General features: G+C 35.4%; 1 protein-coding gene across 3 annotated transcripts in view; it reads left to right on the top strand.

Annotated features, from left to right (window-relative positions):
- LOC128854818 (uncharacterized) overlaps positions 1–6,906 on the top strand; it is a 73,474-nt gene extending 66,568 nt beyond the window's left edge. For all 3 annotated transcript variants that reach the window (XM_054089228.1, XM_054089227.1, XM_054089229.1), the window contains exons 3-7: positions 959–1,074; positions 1,163–1,915; positions 3,794–3,872; positions 3,955–4,060; positions 6,206–6,906. In XM_054089228.1, coding sequence (XP_053945203.1) covers positions 959–1,074; positions 1,163–1,915; positions 3,794–3,872; positions 3,955–4,060; positions 6,206–6,275 — 1,124 coding nt within the window. In that variant the 3' untranslated portion in view covers positions 6,276–6,906. The remainder of the gene's footprint in view (positions 1–958; positions 1,075–1,162; positions 1,916–3,793; positions 3,873–3,954; positions 4,061–6,205) is intronic.
- Positions 6,907–11,726: the final 4,820 nt, after the last annotated feature.

Here is an 11,726-nt window from a genome sequence, read left to right on the forward strand (position 1 = left end):
TCCATAAAACTGGTTCGGATTCACGCAACGATAAGTTCGGCTTTGTCGCAAACAAATCAATAATCTTCTGATCTTGCTTCGGAGAGTTATTTCTGTTTTTTCTGGGACCCATTCAGGGAAGTCGTCCACGTTTTCAACGTCTTCGACTTCTTGATATATTTTGCTACAGATGCACGTGGCAATTTCGGACCTTTAGTGTGTTTACATAGTAACACTGCTTCAAATTGGTTTTCATACACTGAACTCATTTTCTAAAAACAACGTACGCTTTCTAAATTTCTCACAAAACTAACAAATTGCACAGCACGTAATGCCGCAGGATACATCTACTTGTATTTAGCAGCAATTATTTTTTTATAACGAAATTCTAGGTTTGAATTTTGCCGGACACGCTTGTATTACCGTTGAGAATGAGCTTTGGAGATTTTTCAAGTAGTTCGTCAGCTCCTAACTTAGTCTTAGGTTGGAATGAAACTCAAATTGTTCACTGGGTATTTTTGTTGTTTTTGGAAAAAGGAAAAACAAAATTTTTTTCTGAAGCGCGTAGTAGGAAAATGCAAATTTCTAAATTAATTAATTGCAAATTATCGTTCAGCAACCTCTGGTCGTCCGTGGTATCGAGGCGAGAGATTTAGGGTATACTTATTTTTTAAATGAATATATATAGTAGTAGGTGACTATAAATTTCATATTTTTAGCTTTTTTTACCAGCCAACTCCACACAGCGTACAGATTTTAATTGATACTAATTGCCATCGTAAACTTTCGCATTGACCACCATTGCCTTGCACATTTATTTGGATTGCTTGTAATTAGTCAGTAATACATGACATTGCTTCGCTTACTTTTAAATCATTTTTAATTGTAACTAATTTCATAAAATTTACTCATCGATACTTGCAGTTATCTTTATTTTACAAGCCTAATAAACGTATTTTTCTTTCTTTCTCATGCGCAGGGACCGAAGAGGCTCCAGTACGTTCGGTTGTGAATCGTGTTGGGCATCAATTACAAAAATGTTTGTCTGAAAAAGGGCTATGTCTGCTTGTAAACCATGGCATATCCGATGAAAAGGTAATGCATTAAGCCCGTCTGCAATTCATTTTGCTTTAACACACCGCCCACTTATCTTACTCACTTTACTTATCCTTTATACTTTCAGTTAAAGACCGCTTGGGATCATCTTGATGACTTCGTCGATTTACCTGTCGATGTGAAGGAGACTTACATACGCACCGGTGATGATAACCACGGTTATGTGCGTCCTGCCATGGAGCGTTTCGATGGCAAAACACCCGAACTACGCCATGCTTTCAATATTTGCACATTGAATACAAAAAATTTACCCGAAGAACCATTACCCGGATTTTCGGAGCATATATCTTCTTTGGCACAGGATTTCAAAGCCCTCTCGCGTTTCATACTGCAGGCACTCGCCGTTTCGCTCGATATACCGCAATCGTTCTTTCTGGAGAAACACTCACACATGTTGTCTGGTGATCATGATAACGAGTCTACGCTGCGTCTACTCTACTATCCACCCATCATTGAGGATAAGGATGAGAATAATGACTTTATCAAAGGCAGTTGCATCTATAGTTATCAACGTTGTTTGTCGGATAAGCCCGACTTCCGGCCAGAAACGAATCCGCGTGATGAAATCAATGAAGTAGATGGCAATGATGAGAACAAGGACACCACCGAACGTCAGTTTCCTAACGGTGAAATAGTACGCTGTGGCGCACATACTGATTATGGCACATTCACACTGTTGGCACAGGACTCGGAGGGTGGTCTTGAGGTGAAATTGCCGGGTACCGTGAAATGGCAACGGGTTGGTCATTTACCTGGTGCCATACTGATAAACTGCGGCGAAATATTGTCGATATGGACGAAAGCACGGTATCCAGCATTGGTAAGTGGTAGAAGGAAGGGAGTTAGATACATAATGTAAATTTGTACTTAGTTAAGTATTTGCTTTCGAAAAAACGGCTAGAGTTTGGTTAAAGATTATGCAACTGTTTATTTTAAGATTTATTTCTTAAAACATAAAAAGTTTATACGGCTTACAGACGAATCAATTAAAAAGCAAAAAATATTTTGAATTTGATTCTACATATGTGAATATGCATACATTGACATCTACTAGATTGCGACATGAAAATTATCTTCTCATTTAAAGTGTGGATACCTTTAAGAATTTGCAATGACGAAAACCCGCTCAAAAAAACAAATCTTACCAAAAAAAAAAAAAAATAAATAAATAGATGAGACATAATCTCTTTCTGATTTTCACCAAAAGTTCTAAATGCAACTGCACTGCAGCAAGCGTTTGATTGCGTATACGCAGTGCTGGCTGAAAAGCCAGAGGAGGCAGGGAGAAATTCAAAGCGTACTAGGATCAACCGATCAATCTGGACTTTACATTTTTTTGAAAAGTAAATATTCCTCTTGAGTTTGCTCTATTAATCAAACTGTAGCATGTCAGGCCTAAAATCCTCAAAAAAAAATATACATATAGGTATACTTGTATATACATATGTACATATATTGCCGCTTACATCCGTTTTGTGTGTTTGGCCGAGCTCCTCCTCTTATTTGTGGTGCACGCCCAGATGTTCTTCAAAATTTACTCAAAAACATACTTTTATGTTTTTAATCCTTAAAATTAACTTAAAATTAGAAAACTCAAATTTAATTTAGCTAATTTTTAAATTCGAAAACGTCAACGAATGGGAAGTTACTGACCTCAGATTCCGCACTAAAAATTAATTTAAACATTGAGTTCCTTCTTCCACACAAAAAAATTATTAAATTTTCAGGACAGTGCCAGCTTTCTATGTTCCAAGTTTAGTAATCAGATAGTTAACCAATTTTAAATTTGAAAAGCGCTTTTTTCGGACAATTTATTTAGAATAAACGCATTTAATGTATTAACGAATACTTTGCAAAACATTTTTGAATCTAACAACCATTTTTATAGATTATTATTTGAATTATCGATTGTTTTTGTTATCGATTATTTTTTTGTTATTGATTTTTTAATCGGTTACTCTGGCAAACTTTTATATTTATCATATTCTGAAATACCTGAAAACTCCTTAATTATCACCTGTCGAAACTTAAAAGTGCCATTAAAATACCGGACAACTTTTTTCGGTTGAATGGTTGTTGTTTTTTTCTTGTTGCATAAAACTGCACCGATCATCGTTTAACACGTCTGTTTCTTCAATTACCAGTATTGACCATCCGTTACATTTTTCTCCATAACGCGGCGCTTTAATTATTTCATTTCTGCACTGGAAAACGAGAACTTAACCGGAGTTAACTGGAGTTTTAAACGGTGCTAAAAAATTGTTTTTTGTAGGAAAAAAGTTTTGCGTATTTTCCCTCACATTGCAATGCATTGGGAAGAATGTGGAAAATGTGGAGAATTTGTTATATGGAAGAAAATGCATAACATCGTCGAAAAAAATGATTAAAAATCAAATTGCACAATCAGAAATTACAATTTTAATGAAAATTTCCAGAATTTTTTAAATTTTGAAAATTTAAGAAACATTAAGTTACAGTATGAACTATTTTTCTATTTTTCGCGCTGCTATTATTGCGAACACAGCCGCATATGAGAAAGAATATGCGTTTCAATGTAGTTGATGATACTTTGCGTATAGCATAGCATTCTCGTTTGTTTTTTTATCTCAGGCTTTTTGCAAAAGCTAAATTTGTAATAATAATAATAATAGCAATAATAATGAAAACGTACCTATGTCCTTTTCTTCTTTCATTGCAGCAACATCGTGTTGTAGTGCCAGAGCAGCCACACATACGCACGCGTGGCCGCCATTCCATCGCCTTCTTCTGCCATCCAGGTGAGTGCTTCTTAAGTGAAAACTTAATACATCTATTGAATGATTGAATTATAATTAATAATTGAAATTATATCATATTTAGATAACTTGACGATGATTTCGCCAAATGACCTGCCCAACAACGAAGTCGGCACAGACACAGTCGACAAGAAGCCACGCAAGAAGTCCTTCAAAGCGGCCAAAGAAAAGTATGCACACACACATATAAAGAAAAGTATTTTATAAACGTATTTATTTATAATAATTACACGGTGTGACAAAAAAAAAAAAATTAAATATAATTACTTTTATGGAGTCCTAGCACAACTTGTAGGTATAGTAAAACTAAGAAACATGGTATAGGAGAAATTTCCAATACACCCCCAAAATCTCATTTTATGGCCATAAAACCGTTTTTCAGTAGGTTGATGTGAACAATCACTCCTAACTTCGCCAATTTCCGTCCGATTTCGAATTTGTTTCTTTAGTTCGAAAGAACAAAAACAAGCCTTTTTGACAGTGTGTTGACATTTTTTCTGAAATGACAACTGACGAGACTGTAGACGGAAGTATTTGGAATTTTTTTATTTTTTCTCTATTTTTTCAACTTTGACATAATTTTTACGATATTATCCGATATTGAGGATTTTTTTTAGTACCCTATTGTTATAATAAATTTAATTTTGCGTCAAATGAGCTATATTTGACTGTAATTGAATGAAAATTAAAAGAGTTGTGTGAGTTATAAGATTTTATTTTTTTTTTTACTAATTTGGTATGTAGGTATAGCTTACGCTAAATGGGAATAAGGACGTGTTTTGATGCGTTATTATAGATACGTAATATTTATTGGAGTGTATATGTATACATAAGAGTACACTGTACTGCATACACCAGAACTGGTTAGAACTTACGAAAATATCTGACATATTATAGCACATTTTTTTTTCAATAGAAATATGAAAAAGCTCCCAAGTGTACCAAAGTTCACACTGTCCATTGATTAACGAAAGAAGTTTGTTATTATAATTTAACCTTATTAAAACGTCAAAGTTTTATTGTTTGTTTCATTGAAATTCAAGAGATATAAATCAAAACGTTGCCAGAAAAGTCGAATTTCTCAATATTCTCCGATGATGTGGCATTATCATAAACCAGATGATTGTTATTTTTGTAAAACGGACGTAAACGGTCATCATTATAAAACTCGAAAGCACATAAAGTATGCTGATGTTGCAACTGCTAAGAACCCCGTAGTCTTGGACGATATGATTGACTCAACTGCAAGTCATGAACTGAAGGAAGTTCAACTTATTGCTGATGATGATCAAACTGATAACAATAAACCTGATGATGAAGACTACTTTCCGTCTGGTTCTAAGTCTTCAGAACGACACATTGTATCAAATTCCGACTTTCAAGATCTTTCTCGTGATTTACTTCTATCGGGAAGACAATCTGAAACGCTCGCTTCTCGATTTAAACAATGGAATTTAGTTGATGACGACTTAAGATGAATGATGATGATCGAATTTCTTACAGAGAAGTATTCAAAACTGATAAAGAGAATGACAAATGTACCGTACCATACTAAACTCCAAAGGGCCGTTTCCCATGCATTTTTAAATTTGGAACCAGTTCCGCACCGTACCGTACCGTACCATACCGTACAGTGATGCACTGCACAATACTCCAATAAATATTATGTGTTTATAATGACACTTGTTATCATTTTCATGTTTCGAAACGCGTACCAAATCTCGTAGTAAAAAAAAAGAAAAAATCTTAAAACCCACACAACTCTATTAATTTTAATTCAATTACAGTCAAATATAGCTCATTCGACGCAAAATTAAATTTACTATAACAGCAGAGTACTAAAAAAAATCCTCAATATCGGTTAATATCGTAAAAATTATGTCAAAGTTGAAAAAATAGAGAAAAAATAAAAAAATTCCAAATACTTCCGTCTACAGTCTCGTCAGTTGTCATTTGAGAAAAATTGTCAACACACTGTCAAAAAGGCTTGTTTTTGTTCTTTCGAACTAAAAAAACAAATTCGAAATCGGATGGAAATTGGCGAAGTTAGGAGTGATTGTTCACATCAACCTACTGAAAAACGGTTTTATGGCCATAAAATGAGATTTTGGGGGTGTATTGGAAATTTCTCCATTAGTTTTACTATACCTACAAGTTGTACTAGGTCTCTATAAAAGTATATTTTCACTGTCGCACAGTGTTATTGCTGCTGCTTTCGCAACTATCCTTTCCACCTTTCCCATCAACAACATATTTAATGTTTTAACCATGTTGCCTAACGCATAGCTTTTTTATCTTTTTCAAATCATTTCTAGGGTCTACAACGCATACCAGTTGATACAGAAGAGATTCCGGGAAACCTACGGCCACCAAAATTCGCACTGATGATCACAAATACACACACAAACAAACAACTTAGCTTATAGCTCATAGCTACTACTTACTTACGTACATACATTAGTCCATAACTATTTTAGGTGAATAAATGTTGGTACTGACTTCAGTTGTAAATTCGTTGCGGAGCCAGAGGCAGTAGGCATGCTCGCAAATGTCGTATGTTTTTCTGTGGAGAAACCAGCATCGTTTGGAAAGATGTTGTGACGAAAATGCAGTACAGTTGTTTTTGTCTTCGCTATTAAGTTTAATTTATTTAGTATATTTTTCCTTAAATATTTGTATATTTTAAACACAATTTGTAATTGTAATTGTATTTGTATTTGTATTTATACACATCGTTTTAATAATTATTATTTTACCCTAGTTAATACAATACTTATTATACACACATTTGTACATCTACACAAAGTATACAATACATATGTACGTATACTATACATATGCAAATATGCTCGGCTGTGAATTTTTTCCACGAGCCATATACGCCCTATTCACTTAGTTAGACTTTCATAAGCACTTCTTATATAGATACTAAAACGCTCATGACCACATATGCGTAAATATTATGTCAAATTACAACTACATACATACATATTATGTGTTATTTTGACTTCGGTCGGTATTTGCTTGATCCTTACTACTTTGTCTCATTGTCCAGATTGTATTAAATACATACATACGAAAAGCAAACATTTGTACTCATAAATGAAATAATAAAAAAAATTAAGTGTACGAAAAACATTGTTAATATATTATTTGTATCGTTCAATGGGCTGCTGAAATTATGTGTAACGAAAAAGGATTTATACTGCAAGTGGAGTTTATTAAATTGTCCAGCAGAGGCCTTCAGGATATTTGGGGCGATTTCTTCAACTTCACGCTGAATTTATATTTCGTTTTCTGAGCAATAGAGCGCAACGAATTAATAAGTTGTAATTTATTAGGTGCGCAACTAAGTTTCCGCTGTTTGTCAATAGATGCCGCCAGCAGTGTTTGCGAGTCGATTCTAACATAACCTAAACGTCATAAACTAAGCTTAGACATATGGTAAGCAAACGGCTTCGACACATTAGTGATTTTGGTTTGGTATCATATTATATATTTTTGGTTTTGTGAAAATTTCTGATTTTGTGGCGAATAATCGTCATTTACGGGAAGTGTTGGTTTTCCTCTTTCATTCAAAAAAAAAAAAAAAAAAAACGGCGGCTGAAGCGCATTGAGAGCCACAAAAAGTTTATGGAGAGGCTGCTTTAAGTGAAACTACGTGCCGAGATTGGTTCCGTCGCTTCAAAGGCGGTGATTTTAATATTGACGACCGTCCGCGTAAAGGATGGCCAAAAGCCTTCGAAGACGCTGAATTGGAGGCATTGCTCATTGAGGATCCGTGTCAAACGTAAGAAGAGTTTGCTTCAGTATTGGGTGTTGCCCGCCAATCCATTTCCAAATGATGGCATGCTTTGGAATGATTTAGAAACAGGGGACTTGGGTTCTTTATGAGCTGAAGCCAAGGGATGTTGAACGTCTTTTTTTCGCCTGTGAACAACTGCTGTAGCGGCAAGAAAGGAAGGGTTTTCTTCATCGCATCGGGACGGGTGATGAAAAATGGATTCATTACAGCAATCCAAAGAAATGAAAGTCATGAGGACTGCCCGGTCATGCTTCTACGTCGTCGCCTCGGCCGAATATTCACGCTGCGAAGGTTATGCTATGTATTTAGTGGGACCAAGTTGGTGTTATTTATTATGAACTTTTGAAACCAAGCGAAACCATCACTGGGGATCGGTATCGACTTCAATTGATGCGATTAGGCCGAGCACTGCGCGAGAAGCGGCCGCAATACGCGGAGAGGCATGAAAAAGGGATTCTACAGCATAACAACGTTCGGCCTCACATTGCCAAACCCGTTAAAACCTACCTGGAAACACTGAAATGGGAAATCCTACCCCACCCGCCATATTCTCCAGATATTGCGCCGTCTGATTATCACCTGTTCCGATCGATGGCACATGGTCTAGCTGACCAGCAGTTTCATTCATATGAAGACATCAAAAAATGGCTTGATCCGTGGATAGCCTCAAAAGATGAATAGTTTTACCACGACGGTAAACAAGTTCTAACAGAAAGATTGGAAAAAGTAGTAGCCAGCGATGTACAATACTTTCAATCATTCACTTGAAACCATTTTTTCAGAAAAATGTTGTATTTTCATCAAAAGAATTTTGTATTTGTATTTGATTTAAGTTTTTAAGAGAGTAAAGTGCCACCACGATTTTTTTCCAGAACTCTGGGCAATTAATAAGTTAACGAGGACTATTATTTGGGTGTTATGAAACGCTTGTGTGAAGCAATTCGCCAAAAATAGGATGTATGGAAAAACAATTTCGTGGATTATGCATCATGATAACGCACCTTCGCACAGAGTCATCATTATCGATGAGCTTTTGAACAAGAACGAAAGAAATACCACCCAACAGCCATCGAATTCACCTGATATGGCTCCCTGCAACTTTTTTCTGTTTGGTCGAGTAGAAATATCACTACGGGGAACGCATTTTAACAGCCGAAAGTAGGTATTGTAGAAAGGAAGTATAAATGTGTTACAGTTAATGGGGAGTACTTTGAAGGCGATAATTTCACTTGAGGAATAAACTTGTATTTTGAATTCACTGAAGAACTTTTCGATAAAGGTGGTATATCTTCGACAAATTTAACAGGCTGTCAATCTACTGTTAACATTTGTTACTTCGTCAGTGCCATCTGGCTCGAATCGTCACATCCGTTTACGTATCCGCAATCGTACGCAACAAAATTACGTGTTACGACAATCGTGACGTATTTTTAATTCAAAAGAGGTTTCAAGTTCCTCTGCTCTTTGGATTGCATTTTTAATTCGCAATAAATCTTGAATTGTCAAAAAATAATTTTAAATTAAGCAAAACCTAACGCCTCGTACGGTTGTTTGAAAAGTTTCTGCAAAAATAAAAACTACTTAATAGCTTGAGGTAAACCTTTTTTATTTTTCTACATTTATTCTTATATATTTCGCCCAACGCTGTTCTAGTTTGTTGATCCGTTCCGAATAATAGAATTTGTCAAGGTCAGAAATATAGCCATCGTTCGAATAATATATTTTTCCCGCCAAGCATTTCTTCAAATTGGTGAACAAATAGTAGTCCGAGGGAGCCAAGTTTGAAGAATAGGAGCCATGTGAAGCGACTTACGAATACGACTTTCTCGATTCAAATGAATGGCAAACACAAAGAAATATACCAATCTGGCTGAAACTTGGTCGGTGTTCTTCCAAGAGATGCTACTAACTAAACATAATCTCGATGCGCGCAAGCAATCCCATCTCTCTCACTTTGCACGGGCTTTACAAACGTACTTTGTGTTTCTATTTAAGTTCAAGTGATAGCGACGAATATGAAAAAAGAATGAGGCAACCAACTAGCAAATTTAAGAAAGAGAAAAATTTTGCTTAAGCACACAAGTCATGAAAAAATGGTATAACATACTTTGGAGCGATGAAAAAAAAATAAATTTATTTAGAGATGATGCGTTATAAAGGACAAGAGTTAAATTCGAGTTTAACAAAAAAAAAAAACAGCCAAGCACAGTGACGGCCACTTAAAGATTTTGGTACGCTTCTCTTGGTTTGAAGTAGGACCTATTCCCCTCATAACCAAATTTATTTAAAAGGGCATACTCCTAAAAGTGATGATATCATTCATAGAGGGGAATATGCCACTTCGGTGGTTTTTTATGCAAGATAATAACCGAAAACACTTCTCATTGTTAGTACGTGAATAGCTTTTACAAAACAATTCAGGGGTTACCTATTTTAATGACCATATGTTTAGGCATCAATCCACATTTTTCTATTTATGAACTTTTATTACCGGTTGAATTTTATAGTTAATAATTCACCTACATCAATGAATATTCATTTGATATTTGTAATGATTTATGATAGTTGGGTAGTGATGCCAAATGTTTTTGGAGATCATAGAGAATTGTTGATGTGCGAGTTTTTTAAAATTTATTTTTGTGCTAATATTACTTGTTTATGTGGGTAGGCGGCAGCCGTAGTCGAATGGGTTGGTGCGTGATTACCATTCAGAATTCACAGAGAGCTCGTTGGTTCGAATCTCGGTGAAACACCAAATTAATAAAAACATGTTTTTTAATAGCGGTCGCCCCTCGGCAGGCAATGGCAAAGTGTATTTCTGCCATGAAAAAGCTCCTCATAAAAATATCTGCCGTTCGGAGCCGGCTTGAAACTGTAGGTCCCTCCATTTGTGGAACAACATCAAGACGCACACCACAAATAGGAGCAGGAGCTCGGCCAAACACCTAACAGAAGTGTACGCGCCAATTATTTATTTATTTATTATGTGGGTAGGTAGGTTAGATGGCAAGAGTGCCCCAGGTACACTTCAAGTAGCACTTACGTGCCGTAATGTGGACCACTGCCTGCGAAAAAATTTAGGGAAGGGAAATCCTCATCGCAATTTCATTTCTCTCTATATTCCTGATAAGGGAAATGTTTCATGCACGTTCGAGACGTTTGAGTTTCTCCTTACAGAAGTTTACCAAAAGAGAGCTGCAATACGGCGACGATAGGGCCTTAATCGCAGCTTGACTATCGGAAAATATATGAACGTCTCCCTCCCAACAGCGAGCCCTAACATTTTGCATGTTTGCAGTATAGCGAAGACCTCTACTTGATAAACGGTACTTGTTTCCGGTAGTTTAAAGGAGACTGAAATATTGGCTGATTTAAAGAAAACACCTGCTCCTAATTCAGACTCCATCTTGGATCCGTTAGTGAAAACAAGGGTAGCTATATCCGTGCCTACTCTCCCCACTTTCCAATCTTGCCTGCTCGGGAGGATAGCTCTTGCACAACCCTCAAAACCCAGTTTGCGGATGGAGCGATCAGTACGAAGTACAGAGAAGGTATATACCTACAAGCACATCAACATTATGTAGTTTTGACAGTTTTTTTGTTTTTTGAGTAGTGATAATTTTTTTATTATATTTATTAATATGTATTATTATTTTATTATTATAGTTCATTGCTTATGTATTTATTTGCATATATTTTTAGTATTCTTATATTATATATATAAGATATATACAATATTATCATATAAAACCCGTAGAAATCCAAGCTTCAAACTTTATGCAAAAATTAGAAAACCTCCACAAACTTTTCATCCCTATTTTAATTAGAATTTCTAGAAGAAATTTTGATGTGCAATTTTGTGGCTTATTGAATTAGTTGGTATAATAAATTGGAAGTACAAAGTTTCTAGAAGATTCCGTTGAATTCTTAAAATATTTTCCATGATATATACCATAATTTCTCCATATAAAAACAGAGTCGTGTATCGATTTTTTTGAAAATTTTTTTTATTAAAAAAATTGCCTGATTGA

The sequence above is a fragment of the Anastrepha ludens genome, chromosome 2 (genome assembly GCF_028408465.1).
Source record: "Anastrepha ludens isolate Willacy chromosome 2, idAnaLude1.1, whole genome shotgun sequence".
Lineage (NCBI taxonomy): Eukaryota > Metazoa > Arthropoda > Insecta > Diptera > Tephritidae > Anastrepha > Anastrepha ludens.